At 44.7% G+C, this 16,186-nt stretch overlaps 1 protein-coding gene across 1 annotated transcript in view; it reads left to right on the forward strand.

Annotated features, from left to right (window-relative positions):
- The window catches only part of LOC115190210 (von Willebrand factor A domain-containing protein 7), a 31,246-nt gene extending 16,437 nt beyond the window's left edge, over positions 1–14,809 (forward strand). The window contains exons 18-19 of the mRNA XM_029748711.1: positions 8,769–9,068; positions 13,615–14,809. Coding sequence (XP_029604571.1) covers positions 8,769–9,068; positions 13,615–14,016 — 702 coding nt within the window. The 3' untranslated portion in view covers positions 14,017–14,809. The remainder of the gene's footprint in view (positions 1–8,768; positions 9,069–13,614) is intronic.
- The last annotated feature ends 1,377 nt before the right edge of the window (positions 14,810–16,186 follow it).

Consider the following 16,186-nt stretch of genomic DNA (forward strand, 5'->3'; position numbering starts at 1 on the left):
ACCGCACCAGCATATGGTCTCACAAGGGGTCTGAGGATCTCATCTCGGTACCTAATGGCAGTCAGGCTACCTCTGGCGAGCACATGGAGGGCTGTGCGGCCCCCCAAAGAACTGCCACCCACACCATGACTGACCCACCGCTAAACCGGTCATGCTGGAGGATGTTGCAGGCAGCAGAACGTTCTCCACGGTGTCTCCAGACTCTGTCACGTCTGTCACGTGCTCAGTGTGAACCTGCTTTCATCTGTGAAGAGCACAGGGCGCAAGTGGCGAATTTGCCAATCTTGGTGTTCTCTGGCAAATGCCAAACGTCCAGCACAGTGTTGGGCTGTAAGCACAACCCCCACCTGTGGACGTCGGGCCCTCATACCACCCTCATGGAGTCTTTTTCCGACCGTTTGAGCAGACACATGCACATTTGTGGCCTGCTGGAGGTCATGTTGCAGGGCTCTGGCAGTGCTCCTCCTGCTCCTCCTTGCACAAAGGCGAAGGTAGCGGTCCTGCTGCTGGGTTGTTGCCCTATTACGGCCTCCTCTACGTCTCCTGATGTACTGGCCTGTCTCCTGGTAGTGCCTCCATGCTCTGGACACTACGCTGACAGACACAGCAAACCTTCTTGCCACAGCTCGCATTGATGTGCCATCCTGGATGAGCTGCACTACCTGAGCCACTTGTGTGGGTTGTAGACTCCGTCTCATGCTACCACTAGAGTGAAAGCACCGCCAGCATTCAAAAGTGACCAAAACATCAGCCAGGAAGCATAGGAACTGAGAAGTGGTCTGTGGTCTCCACCTGCAGAACCACTCCTTTATTGGGGGTGTCTTGCTTATTGCCTATAATTTCCACCTGTTGTCTATTCCATTTGCACAACAGCATGTGAAATTTATTGTCAATCAGTGTTGCTTCCTAAGTGGACAGTTTTATTTCACAGAAGTGTGATTGACTTGGAGTTACATTGTGTTGTTTAAGTGCTCCCTTTATTTTTTGGAGCAGTGTACATTATCCTGAACAAAAACAAACGCAACAATTTTAAAGAGTTACAGTTCATATAAGGAAATCAGTCAATTTAAATAAATTCATTAGGCCCTAATCTATGGATTTCACATAACTGGGAATACAGATATGCATCTGTTGGTCACAGATAACTTAGGGGTGTGGATCAGAAAACTGGTCAGTATCTGGTGTGACCATTTACCTCAAGCAGAGCGACACATTTTCTTCGCATAGAGTTGATCAGGCTGTTGATTGTGGCCTGTAGAATGTTGTCCCACTCATCTTCAATGGCTGTCCGAAGTTACTGGATATTGGCGGGAACTGGAACACGCTATCGTATACGTCGATCCAGATCATCCCAAACATGCTCAATGGGTGACATGTCTGGTGAGTATGCAGGCCACGGGAAGAACTGCGTCATTTTCAGCTTCCAGAAATTGTGTACAGATCCTTGTGACATGGGGCCGTGCATTATCATGCTGAAACATGAATGGCACAACAATGGGCCTCGGGATCTTGTCACGGTATCTCTGTGCATTCAAATTGCCATTGATAAAATGCAATTGTGTTCGTTTGTTCATAGCTTATGCCTGCCCATACCATAACCCCACTGCCACCATGGGGCACTCTGTTCACAACTTTGACATCAGAAATTAGCTCACACACACGACACCATACACATGGTCTGTGGTTGTGAGGCCAGTTGGACATACTGCCAAATTCTCTAAAACAACATTATGGTACGGCTTATGGTAGATAAATTAACTTTAAATTCTCTAGCAACAGCTCTGATGGACATTCCTGCAGTCAGCATGCCAATTGCACGCTCCTTCAAGACTTGAGATGTCTTTGGCATTGTGTTGTATGACAAAACCGCACATTTTAGAGTAAATCAAATCAAATCAAATTTATTTATATAGCCCTTCTTACATCAGCTGATATCTCAATGTGCTGTACAGAAACCCAGCCTAAAAACCCAAACAGCAAGCAATGCAGGTGTAGAAGCACGGTGGCTAGGAAAAACTCCCTAGAAAGGCCAAAACCTAGGAAGAAACCTAGAGAGGAACCAGGCTATGAGGGGTGGCCAGTCCTCTTCTGGCTGTGCCGGGTGGAGATTATAACAGCACATGGCCTAGATGTTCAAATGTTCATAAATGACCAGCATTGTCAAATAATAATAATCATAGTAGTTGTCGAGGGTGCAACAAGTCAGTAACACAAGAGTAAGTGTCAGTTGGCTTTTTCATAGCCGATATTTGAGAGTATCTCTACCGCTCCTGATGTCTCTAGAGAGTTGAAAACAGCAGGTCTGGGACAGGTAGCACGTCCGGTGAATAGGTCAGGGTTCCAGCAGGTCTGGGACAACAGGTCTGGGACAGGTAGCACGTCTGGAGAACAGGTCAGGGTTCCCTAGCTGCAGGCAGAACAGCTGGAACTGGAGCAGCAGCACGGCCAGGTGAACTGGGGACAGCAAGGAGTCATCAAGCCAGGTAGCCTGAGGCATGGTCCTAGGGCTCAGGTCCTCGGTGAGAGAGAAAGAAAGAGAGAATTAGAGAGAGCATATTTAAATTCACACAAGACACCAGAAAAGGAATGAGAAATACTCCAGATGTGACAGACTGACCCTAGCCCCCCGACACATAAACTACTGCAGCATAAATACTGGAGGCTGAGACAGGAGGGGTCAGGAGACACTGTGGCCCCATCCGATGAAACCCCCGGACAGGGCCAAACAGGCAGGATATAACCCCACTTTGCCAAAGCACAGCCCCCACACCACTGGAGGGATATCTCCAACCACCAACATACCATCCCGGGACAAGGTCGAGTATAGCCCACAAAGATCTCCGCCACGGCACAGCCCAAGGGGGGGGGGGGGGGGGGCGCCAACCCAGACAGGAAGACCACGTCAGTGACTCAACCCACTCAAGTGACGCACCCCTCCCAGGGACGGCATGGAAAAACACCAGTAAGCCAGTGACTCAGCCCCCGTAATAGGGGTAGAGGCAAAGAATCCCAGTGGAAAGAGGGGAAACCGGCCAGGCAGAGACAGCAAGGGCAGTTCGTTGCTCCAGCCTTTCCGTTCACCTTCACACCCCTGGGCCAGACTACACTTAATTGTAGGACCTACTGGAGAGATGAGTCTTCAGTAAAGACTTAAAGGTTGAGACTGAGTCTACGTCTCTCACATGGGTAGGCAGACTATTCCATCAAAATGGAGCTCTATAGGAGAAAGCCCTGCCTCCAGCTGTTTGCTTAGAAATTCTAGGAACAATTAGGAGGCCCACGTCTTGTGACCGTAGCGTACGTGTAGGTATGTACGGCAAATCGGAAAGATAAGTAGGAGCAAGCCCATGTAATGCTTTGTAGCTTAGCAGTAAAACCTTGAAATCAGCCCTTGCCTTAACAGGAAGCCAGTGTAGGGAGGCTAGCACTGGAGTAATATGATCAATTTTTTTGGTTCTAGTCAGGATTCTAGCAGCCGTATCTTGATATGTTCTTCAAAAGAGAGATCAGGGTCCAGAGTAACGCCGAGGTCCTTCACAGTTTTATTTGAGAGGACTGTACAACCATCCTGATTAATTGTCAGATTCAACAGAAGATCTCTTTGTTTCTTGGGACCTAGAACAAGCATCTCTGTTTTGTCCAAGTTTAAGAGTAGAAAGTTTGCAGCCATCCACTTCCTTATGTCTGAGACACAGGCTTCTAGCGAGGGCAATTTTGGGGCTTCACCATGTTTCATTGAAATGTACAGCTGTGTTTCATCCGCATACCAGTGAAATGTAACATTATGTTTTCGAATGACCTCCCCAGTAGCCTTTTACTGTCCCCAGTACATGGTGCACCTGTGTAATGACCATGCTGTTTAATCAGCTTCTTTATATGCCACACCTGTCAGGTGGATGGATTATCTTGGCAAAAGAGAGAGAAATGCTCACTAACAGGGATGTAAACAAATTTGTTCACAACATTTGATAGAAATACGCTTTTTGTTTTTCTGTGATCTTTTATTTCAGCTCATGAAATATGGGACTAACACTTTACATGTTGAGTTAATATTTTTGTTGTATAGAACCCTGTGTGTGCATTCTAATGAGACATCACAATGGGTGTAGAAATGTAAAACAGTAGAGGTATAGATAAAGATACACTAGAGAGCTGAGAGGCCTATATGGGCCGTCTCCCCTCTATGGGCCGTCTCCCCTCTATGGGCCGTCTCCACTGTATGGGCCGTCTCCACTGTATGGGCCGTCTCCACTCTATGGGCCGTCTCCACTCTATGGGCGGTCTCCACTCTATGGGCCATCTCCACTCTAAGGGTACAGCTTAGAGTGTACCCTTAGAAAAAAATCATCTCAAAACCAGCAGCCTAAAAAATATAAAAATATAAAATAAAATCCATATAGTGGAGACGGCCCACTCTATGGGCCGTCTCCACTATATGGCCTGTCTCCACTTCCAAATAGCCTCCTTTCCTCATCATCATGATCACGGTCTCTCCTCTTTCTCTCTCTTCTTTCTCTCTCCTCTCTCTCAATTCAATTCAAGGGGCTTTATTGGCATGGGAAACATATGTTAACATTGCCAAAGAATGTGAAGTAGACAATATACAAAAGTGAAATAAACAATAAAAATGAACAGTAAACATTACACTCATAGAGGTTCCAAAAGAATAAAGACATTACAAATGTCATATTATGTAAATATAAAGTGTTGTAACGATGTACAAATGGTTAAAGTACAAAAGGGAAAATAAATAAGCATAAATATGGTGTAACGCCCTGGCCATAGAGAGGGGTTTTTGTTCTTTATTTTGGTTAGGCCAGGGTGTTACATTGGGTGGGCGTTCTATGTTCCTTTTTCTATGTTTTTGTATTTCTTTGTTTTGGGCCGTGTGTGTGGCTCCCAATCAGGCACAGCTGAAGCTCGTTGCTGCTGATTGGGAGTCACACATAAGGAGCATGTTTTTCCTTTGGGTTTGTGGGTAATTGTTTCTGTCAGTGTTTTGTACCAGACAGGACTGTTTGCTGTCGGTTTACTCTTTTCTTGTTTTGTATAGTGTTCATGTTGTTTACATTAAATTCTAATAATGAACACTAACTCCGCTGCACCTTGGTCCACTTCTTCAGACGACAGCCGTTACATATGGGTTGTATTTACAATGGTGTTTGTTCTTCACTGGTTGACCTTTTCTTATGGCAACAGGTCACAATCTTGTTGCTGTGATGGCACACTGTGGTATTTCACCCAGTAGATATGGGAGTTTATCAAAATTGGGCTTGTCTTCGAATTCTTTGTGGATCTGTGTAATCTGAGGGAAATATGTGTCTCTAATATGGTCATACATTGGGCATGAGGTTAGGAAGTGCAGCTCAGTTTCCACCTCATTTTGTGGGCAGTGTGCACATAGCCTGTCTTCTCTTGAGAGCCAAGTCTGCCTATGGCGGCCTTTCTCAATAGCAAGGCTATGCTCACTGAGTCTGTACATAGTCAAAGCTTTCCTTAAGTTTGGGTCAGTCACAGTGGCCAGGTATTCTGCCACCTTGTACTCTCTGTTTAGGGCCAAATAGCATTCTAGTTTTTTTGTTAATGTTTTCCAATGTGTCAAGTAATTATATTTTTGTTTTCTCATGATTTGGTTGGGTCTAATTGTGTTGCTGTCCTGGGGCCCTGTGGAGTGTGTTTGTGTTTGTGAACAGAGCCCCAGGACCAGCTTGCTTAGGGGCTCTTCTCCAGGTTCATCTTTCTGTAGGTGATGGCTTTGTTATGGAAGGTTTGGGAATCGCTTCCTTTTAGGTGGTTGTAGAATTGAACAGATTTTTTCTGGATTTTGATATTTAGCGGGTATCGGCCTAATTCTGCTCTGCATGCATTATTTGGTGTTCTACGTTGTACACCGTTGTACAATTTGGTGTTTGTCCCATTTTGTCAATTCTTGGTTGGTGAGCGGACCCAGACCTCACAACCATAAAGGGCAATTTGTTCTATAACTGATTCAAATATTGTTTTGCCAGATCCTAATTGGTATGTCGAATTTTATGTTCCTTTTGAGATCGTTCACAGCTTTGTGGAAGTTACCTGTGGCGCTGATGTTTAGACCAAGGTATGTATAGTTTTTTGTGTGCTCTAGGGCAATGGTGTCTAGATGGAATTATTGTGGTCCTGGTGACTGGACCTTTTTTGGAACAACATTGTTTTGGTCTTACTGAGATTTACTGTCAGAGCCCAGGTCTGGCAGAATCTGTGCAGAAGATCTAGGTGCTGCTGTAGGCCCTCCTTGGTTGGTGACGGAAGCACCAGATCGTCAGCAAACAATAAACATTTCACTTCAGATTCTAGTAGGATGAGGCCGGGTGCTGCAGACTTTTCTAGTGCCCTCGCCAATTCATTGATGTGTATGTTGAAGAGAGTGGGGCTTAAGCTGCATCCCTGTCTCACCCCACGGCCCTGTGGGAAGAAATGTGTATGTTTTTTGCCTATTTTAACCGCACACTTGTTGTTTGTGTACATGGATTTTATAATGTCGTATCTTTTTCCCCCCAACACCACTTTCCATCAATTTGTATAGCAGACCCTCATGCCAAATTGAGTCAAAGGCTTTTTTTTAAATCAACAAAGCATGAGAAGACCTTGCCTTTGTTTTGATTTGTTTGTTTGTCAATTAGGGTGTGCAGGGTGAATACGTGGTCTGTTGTACCAGGGGTGGGGTGCATGGGGTGGGCAGGAGGGGCATAGGTCTGATCTGAGGGGGCCTAAATGGGGTGTGGGCATGGTTGACTTGGGGTGGTGTTGATTAGTTGGGGTTGGGGTGGGGGTGTGTATGTGTATGTGGCTGGTGGTGTTGTGGTCTGGATGTGGGCACTGCTGCCTTGTATAGGTGGACCTGGTCATAAAAGCTGTTCAAGTCCAGGGTGGAGTGGTGGACCAGGTAAACATTTGGTTTTGAGGCACAGTCATGGGAAATACTTGTGTTTACCCACTGTATGGTAGCAGGGTGGATTTTCGTGGTACCACTTGTGCATTGGGGAAAGTAGAAGAAGATTTTTCAATCACTCCCTTCAGTGCTGTGGCCACCCTTTCCTGCTGTGTTCTCAGGTCAATTGTGCCTGTGTGTATTATTATGTGGCTAGGTGAACCTAGTTGGTCCTCAGACAGAAGGTCTAGGGCGCACTGGGTGTTTGGACACCAGAGTTTAGAGTTTATTTTCTTCTATATATTTCCCATTTGAGTCCATAAGGAGTACAATCTGTCTTGTGTATGTCCTCAGTGGGTGTGGGTGTGGAGGGGTTGTCAGGAGGGCTATCAGGATGGCTGACAGGTGGGGGGGCTCAGAGGGGGTGAGATCCCCTGGGCTTTGGGTTTTTCATTTGTCTGTTCTGCTGTGATGTCGACGCTATGGTCAGGGTCTGGTGTGGACTGTTCTACTGTGGTGTCGAGACTTTTGTCGGGAGCTGAGTTGGGATGTTCTGCTGACTTCTCTGTGGTGGTGGCCATCTCTCTAGTGGGTTGTTCTCTGTCACCCGCCATCCTCCTCAGCCTCTCCTCCAGCAGTCTGGTCCTCTCCTCTAGTGCTCTGTTCTTCTCCTGCTCTTGCTTTTTATATTGTTGAAGTTGTCCAGAGTGCAGATACGTTTCTCTCCACCTCCAGCTCTCCGGGTCTGGTTAAGGGGGTGCTGTAGTGCTGGACTGTTGTCTGAGTCTGTGCTGACTGGAGTGTAATCACCTGCTATTCCAGCTCCACCTACCTTACCTCCAGCTGGGTAAATGTATCCTTCATGTCAGTGAGGGGGTAGTACTCTGTGCTGGGCGGTTGATCTTCCACTTGGGGTTGCTCGTCTGTGGGGTTATATAATGAAGAGGTCTGGTCTGATCCGCGTCTGTGGGGGTATCTTTCTCAAGGGAGAGCTTCTCCTGCTGGGCGAATTCTTTGATTAGGTGAAAGTCCAGCTGAAACTGATTGGGGTTGCCCTGTACCGATTTATATTAGCTGACTCAGAATCCTCGTTGTCTAGTATCTTGATTTTCCACCCCTCATTAACACCCCCCCCCTCTTAACAGAGGGGTAGTGTGTTAGTATAGCACTGTGCCATGCCAGGGGATGGTTTGTGTGGAAGGTGAGGTTGCTGATGTTCCCATTTTTAAAATAGTCAGCAAAAAGTGTCTATTGATTTTCCACAAGGAGCTTCATTTTGGGATCTTTTCTTGCCTTATCATTCTTTAAATACACAGAGTACTGTATTTTAATGACCTCTGAACAGCGGGAGGAAGCTTCTAAGGCCTCTCCATTTGGTTGGAGTAGACTGTTCCACTCTCCTGTCATTGTTTGGCTAAAGGGCTTTGACACCTCTCACTTAATTTAGCATTCAGTCCTTATAAAGTAATGTCATGTATTTTTCTTCTTGGCTTTTGGAAATAAAATATAGCTTCAGACTAAACATTACTCACTCAGTTCCAGGTTGGATGGTGTTTCAGGTTTCTGTTGTTTTCCAGAGCATTTGATGTATGGCTTTGGAATAATAATCTTTGGTAGTTGTAAGCCTTCCAGGTGATTCCGTAATTCCGTCCAAAATCAGGTTGTAGGTTTTGAGTTTTGATTTGGAGGGAAGGTTATGTTGTAGAGGGTAGCATCCTGTATATGTTCCTGACAAAAAATCCAAGTTTATCTAACTCTAAATCTATCTTTTTTTAAGAACATGCTGAACAATGCATGACCTCTCTCTCTCTCTCTCTCTCGCTCTCTCGCTCTCTCTCTCTCTGTCCCCCCCCCCCCCCAGGTGACAGATTTCACCCCTCCCCAGTGTGAGGTGGTCAGCGTCTCGGCGGTCGACTGCCCAGCTGACCCAGCAGCCTGCAGCTCCGCCTTCTGGCAGCTCTCTGCCAACCTGACCGACGGCGTCAATGGCACGGGGATCGCCAGCCTCACAAACCGCCAGGGAGTGGGCAACCTCACCCACACGGACCTAAAGCAGATGGTTGTTGCAGCAGCATTCAACGCTTCGTGCTGCTCTCTGACAGTGGAGCTGGTGGCGGTGGACAAAGCCATGAATGTCGGCACCTGTCTATACACCACCAAGGTAACCTGGCATCACAGGAGGCTGGTGAGGGGAGGACGGCTCATAACAGTGGCTGAAATTGAGTGAATGGAATGTTATCATACACTACACATGAAAACCATAGAAACCACGTGTTTGATACCATTCCAGCCATTACTATGAGCCGTCCTCCCCAATTAAGGAGCCACCTGGGGGTGTGGTTCAATGTGGGTGTGTTATGTTCGCTATATCGTATCCTGACAGTAATTGTTGTTTGTCCCTCGAGTCACAGTCCCAAACAGGCCACAGTACTTTGGGTGACGAATTGCTTAGCGTGACGTGAATGGTCAAGAATCCCATGCGCTGAGCGTAATCAAAGAGGAAGAGATGGAGGGAGGGATAACTGGGACCAAAATCTGTTTTCTCCAGCAGGTGCCGTTTTTTTGTTTTGTTCGCTCACCAAACGAGGAGTTTTTGTATGGAGGACAATGAGTGTTGAATTTGATTAACAGAAAAAGGAATGTCTTATTTGCTAAATGTGGCTTATTTTATCTAATATAAGTTTTACAATGATTAGTTTATGAGTGTACTGTTATAAGTAGGACATGTAACATCCCTGCAACTTTGAGAAAAAATACTTTATATCGGAGTTGTGCCTGGTCACAAGTTACCACAGCCACAAAGTCATAAACCCCGCCTTTTTCTACAATTGCTCTTCTTTAAAAATGTATCTTAACCTTAAGCACACTGCTAACCTTTTTACTAACCTTACATTAACAAAAAAGCAATTTTTTTTCATGAATTTTGAAGAATTACTAGCTAATTTTGACCTTGGGTATGGTGACTGTTGTGCCTGTTTGTTCTCACAGGTATCTGCCCTCTCATTGACTAGAATCAAAGATGCCTATAACTAAACCAAGATAGACCACAGCCCGTTGTTTCAAATGGGAACAAAGAGTCAGTGGTCAGAACAAGCAAGGAGATGAAAACATTTGCAGAATGTCGCCCAAAATCCATCTTGTTTCATCTTCCCCCACTGCCGGCCACTGGGCTTCCTCTCACTACCATATTTGGTAGTGAGTGGAAACGCCAAGCGGATGCTTCACATTTAAACGTCCAGTGAAATATCTGGTTTATTGTTCTATGTGTGCAAGAATGGTCCCACCTGATCTTGCCTCCTCCCTTCACTTTTTTGAAGACATTTATTTTCATTGAGCGGCCACTAGATTATCTGGTCAATATAATGGATAATCTGTGACGTAATGCGTTTCATGCTTTCTAGTTGTGACTCTTTTTATTTATTTTTTATCCCCCGTCCCCGCAGGAGGCCTTTTGATAGGCCTTCATTGTAAATAAGAATTGGTTCTTAACTGACTTGCCTGGTTAAATAAAGGTTAACTAAAGAGGTGAAGTGCACGTTAAGCAGATCTTAATTATTAAGCAAGTGAGGAGTTTTTGTATGGGGGGAATGAGTGAGTCAAATTTTGTCAAGATCAACATTAATTGCTATTTTGATTTGAGGCTTGTGATCTAATGGTTTCGTAATACTTTGCTTGTTAGGAGCGTAGTGATAAGTGTGATGCATGTCACGTCCCAGCAATTTTAAGAAAAACACTTTATATTGGAGTTGTCCTTGTTGAAGTTCGAGACGGTCTATGCATATTCATGAGGCTAGCATCTCACTCTCGGTTGAATATCCTGTTATGGATAGGGGGCAGTATTTTCACGGCCGGATAAAAAACGTACCCGATTTAATCTGATTATTACTCCTGCCCAGAAACTAGAATATGCATATAATTATTAGCTTTGGATAGAAAACACTCCAAAGATTCTAAAACTGTTTGAATGGTGTCTGTGAGTAAAACAGAACTCATTTGGCAGGCCCAAAACCTGAGAAGATTCCAAACAGGAAGCGCCCTCTCTGACCATTTCTTGGCCTTCTTGATCATCTCTATCCAAAACAGGGGATCTCTGCTGTAAAGTGACAATTCCTACGGCTCCCATAGGCTCTCAGAAGGCGGCAAAAAGCTGAATGATGTCTTTGCAGGCCCTGGCTGAAAAACACTAGCGCATTTAGATAGTGGTCGATCAGAGAACAGAGACTGGAGGCGCGTGCACGAGGCGACACCATGTTTTTATTATTTCGTCTTTGAACGAAAACAACGACTCCCGGTCGGAATATTATCTCTTTTTTACGAGAAAAATTGCATAAAAATTGATTTTAAACAGCGGTTGACATGCTTCGAAGTACGATAATGGAATATTTCGAATTTTTTTGTCACGAAATGCGTCGGGCGCGTAACCCTTCGTCACCCTTGGATAGTGTCTTGAACGCGCGAACAAAACGGCGCTATTTGGATATAACTATGGATTATTTTGAACCAAACCAACATTTGTTATTGAAGTAGAAGTCCTGGGAGTGCATTCTGACAAAGAACAGCAAAGATAATCCAATTTTTCTTATAGTAAATCTGAGTTTGGTGAGGGTCAAACTTGGTGGGTGTCAAAATAGCTACCCTGTGATGGCGAGCTATCTACTCAGAATATTGCAAAATGTGCTTTCACCGAAAAGCTATTTTAAAATCGGACACCTCGATTGCATAAAGGAGTTCTGTATCTATAATTCTTAAAATAATTGTTATGTTTTTTGTGAACGTTTATCGTGAGTAATTTAGTAAATTCCCCGGAAGTGTTCGGTGGGAATTTTAGTTCTGAACGTCACATGCTAATGTAAAAAGCTGTTTTTTGATATAAATATGAACTTGATTGAACAAAACATGCATGTATTGTATAACATAATGTCCTAGGCGTGTCATCTGATGAAGATCATCAAAGGTTAGTGCTGCATTTAGCTGTGGTTTTGTTTTTTGTGACATTATATGCTAGCTTGAAAAATGGGTGTCTGATTATTTCTGGCTGGGTACTCTGCTGACATAATCTAATGTTTTGCTTTCGCTGTAAAGCCTTTTTGAAATCGGACAGTGTGGTTAGATAAAGGAGAGTCTTGTCTTTAAAATGGTGTAAAATAGTCATATGTTTGAAAAATTTACGTTTTCGGATTTGAGGAATTTGTAATTCGCGCCACGCCTATCATTGGATATTGGAGCAGGTGTTCCGCTAGCGGAACGTCTAGATGTAAGAGGATATAGACGGTTGACGTCAACACCTCCTATGGAATATATATATTTTTAAATCTAATAACGAGACGTATCCACCAATCCAAAGAGAGGAATAGGTGGCTTTATGTTCCCTAGCAAGAGAACTAAAAATGCCACTCAAACATAAAAGGACGACGAGGATAAAAGGCAATGCGTAATTTCGATTAAGACATTAATGAGCGAGACAGATTGTCCTTCGTGGGCAAATTTTGTCATCAAAGAAAGAGACTGGTAACATACTGACTATCGAGGTGATACCATTCGGTGCACCCTACGCACTAATGTGCTAAAGTCCAACCTCGAAACATAAATGGAGACACCAAAACCTGTAAAAGGCGGGTGCTTGACAGCCCGCGGTTCCGTTTTGTGGACAAAGAATCCCGTTGTTAGGGCGTAGACATAAGCATCATCATATATCCATATCTCTGATGAAAGCTGTTTGATGCTAACCGTAGCTCACGAATGTGAAGATGTTTGAGTTGGAGAAAATTACAAGCCTTTTATTTAACAAAAAAAAAATCTTTCAACATTAACATTTGTGACAATAGATTGTTGTATGAACAATTCCAAAGCTCTGCATGCTAATGGATAGATTGGCTGTGAAATAATTGTGCGGCAGCACAAATGGCACCTGTACTCTGGATAATTTGATTAGTGTCAACTGTGCCTGGCAGTGGTCCCATGTAGGCAAGAGATTTGAAATCAAAACCCAACCCGCAGGTAAAAAGCGATGACCTCAATTACTCATGTCTGTTTTGATCAAAACTGACTCTGAACAAAATTATCCTATTTACAAATCAAATGTATTTATATAGCCCCTCTTACATCAGCTGATATTAAAAAGTGCTGTACAGAAACCCAGCCTAAAACCCCAAACAGCAGGTAATGCAGGTGTAGAAGCACGGTGGCTAGGAAAAACTCCCTAGAAAGGCCAAAACCTAGGAAGAAACCTAGAGAGGAACCAGGCTATGAGGGGTGGCCAGTCCTCTTCTGGCTGTGCCGGGTGGAGATTATAACAAAACAAGGCCAAGATATTCAAATGTTCATAAATGACCAGCATGGTCAAATAATAATAATCACAGTAGTTGTCGAGGGTGCAACAAGTCAGCACCTCAAGAGTAAATGTCAGTTGGCTTTTCATAGCTGATCATTGAAAGTATCTCTACCGCTCCTGCTGTCTCTAGAGAGTTGAAAACAGCAGGTCTGGGACAGGTAGCACGTCCGGTGAACAGGTCATCTTTTTTTAAGAACATGCTGAACAATGCATGACCTCTCTCTCTCTCTCTCTCTCTCTCTCTCTCTCGCTCTCTCTCTCGCTCTCTCTCTCGCTCTCTCTCTCGCTCTCTCTCTCGCTCTCTCTCTCGCTCTCTCTCTCTGTCTCGCTCTCTTGCTCTCTCTCTGTCCCCCCCCCCCCCCCCCCCCCCCCCCAGGTGACAGATTTCACCCCTCCCCAGTGTGAGGTGGTCAGCGTCTCGGCGGTCGACTGCCCAGCTGACCCAGCAGCCTGCAGCTCCGCCTTCTGGCAGCTCTCTGCCAACCTGACCGACGGCGTCAACGGCACGGGCATCGCCAGCCTCACACACCTCCAGGGCGTAGGCAGCCTCACCCACACGGACCTAAAGCAGACGTTTGTTGCAGCAGCGTTCAACGCTTCGTGCTGCACTCTGACAGTGGAGCTGGAGGCGGTGGACAAAGCCAGGAACGTCGGCACCTGTCGGTTTTCCATCGGCCGCAACGCGGGACCGCCCTCCCTTGCCCTGTCCATCCCGCTGTTGGTGTGTCTGCTGGTCTCTGCCCTCTTCACTACGTCCCTCAGAGACCTACTTATTTGATCTAATGCTGTGTTCATAACCAAGTGGGAATCTGTCATTTAAACGTTGTGAAGTGCATTCACATGCTTAGAACTTGTTGGGAAATACTGATTTGGCTAATGGCCAACCAGCTGCGACAACCATGAACTCAAAGTACAGCCATCATGCTTGCCAACTAATTATAGTTTACAAAAACCATTTTAATAGATTGCTTTTAATAAGGTTTTGTTTCATTTAACTGCTGAAAATGCTGTTATCGAGTTAATTTCCTTAGCAGGTGACATCAGAGGTCAGCATTTGGGAGAAGTTGTAGCTCAGGGGTGATAGACTAGTAATTACCAGTTGGAGGGGCGTTCATGTGGATTTTCCTATGTGGTAAATGCCACCTTCCCACTTGGTAATGATAATAGGGTAAGGCTCATGTATTGACTGCCTTCCCGACACTGCCTCTTAATGCTAACGGTTACGTTCCAGGCCGACTATATCGCAGACATTGCATTGCATCAACAAATGCTTTGCGTGATACATCATTGTCAGCAAAATTATGCATCAGATTGCTATATGATGTGGAAAGCTGAAATGTTAAACACCTATCCATGTGTGAAATCTGGCAGGCGTCTGCAAAGTAGTCAGCCTTAAACATGGTCAAAGCCACCATGAAAATGAATGTCCCTTTTGTAAAAAAGTACCAACAGTACTCTCTCTAGGCACTTTCTCAACATGTTATTTGCACTGTAAGATGTTTTAATTTGTGTAGCATAATGTAAGTCTAGTTTACATCTGTCATGAATAAAAATCTCTGCTTTCCTACTGACTCTGTATTATAACAAAACAAATAACCTGAGGTAGTTTAGTAGCAATGTGAAACCGGTCTGATCTCACATTCTGTTTCACTTCACATATCAGTGAAACTAAATACTGGTCAGTCTGCTTGACTAGGCTAGTAGTTTAGTGCTTAGGACACAGTTTAGAGTAAATCATGCTTTGACTGCACACATCCCACCCCTAGGGAGCAGCAGCATAATTGGCATAATAAAGAAATCCCCATCAAAATCCATCTGTTTAAACTAAAGATGTGTTTTTTGCATGGTCTGCGTCTCAATCCGCCGATGTCGGCATTCCTCATGTGCGGTGTAAGGTAACATCTACAGTGGTGTTTGTCAGACCAGCAGACATCCCAAAAATCGGTCTTCTCACGAAAACTTTAATAGCGTCCAAACAGTTTGGGCTACAAACCAGTAATGGTCAATGGCGTTTAAGATGAGGATGGACTTATTTCTATTACAGCATATTTGATAACTGTCGTTCATATTTCATTCACCCAGTTCAATGTAACATCGATAGGTTTAGGCTACTACAGTCGTGGCCAAACGTTTTGAGAATGACACAAATATACATTTTCTCAAAGTCTGCTGCCTCAGTTTGTATGATGGTATTTGCATATACTCCAGAATGCTATGAAGAGTGATCAGATGAATTGCAATTAATTGCAGTCCCTCTTTGCCATGCAAATGAACTGAATCCCCCAAAAACATTTCCACTGCATTTCAGCCCTGCCACAAAAGGACCAGCTGACATCATGTCAGTGATTCTCTTGTTAACACAGGTGTGAGTGTTGACGAGGACAAGGCTGGAGATCACTCTGTCATGCTGATTGAGTTTGAATAACAGACTGGAAGCTTCAAAAGGAGGGTGGTGCTTGGAATCATTGTTCTTCCTCTGTCAACCATAGTTACCTGCAAGGAAACACGTGCCATCATCATTGCTTTGCACAAAAAGGGCTTCACAGGCAAGGATATTGCTGCCAGTAAGATTGCACCTAAATCAACCATTTATCGGATCATCAGGAACTTCAAGAAGAGCGGTTCAAATGTTGTGAAGAAGGCTTCAGGGCGCCCAAGAAAGTCCAGCAAGCGCCAGGATCGTCTCCTAAAGTTGATTCAGCTGCGGGATCGGGGCACCACCAGTACAGAGCTTGCTCAGGAATGACAGCAGGCAGGTGTGAGTGCATCTGGACGCACAGTGAGGCGAAGACTTTTGGAGGATGGCCTGGTGTCAAGAAGGGCAGCAAAGAAGCTACTTCTCTTCAGGAAAAACATCAGGGACAGACTGATATTTTGCAAAAGGTACAGGGATTGGACTGCTGAGGACGGGTAAAGTAATTTTCTCTGATGAATCCCCTTTCCGATTG

The sequence above is a fragment of the Salmo trutta genome, chromosome 4 (assembly GCF_901001165.1).
Source record: "Salmo trutta chromosome 4, fSalTru1.1, whole genome shotgun sequence".
Lineage (NCBI taxonomy): Eukaryota > Metazoa > Chordata > Actinopteri > Salmoniformes > Salmonidae > Salmo > Salmo trutta.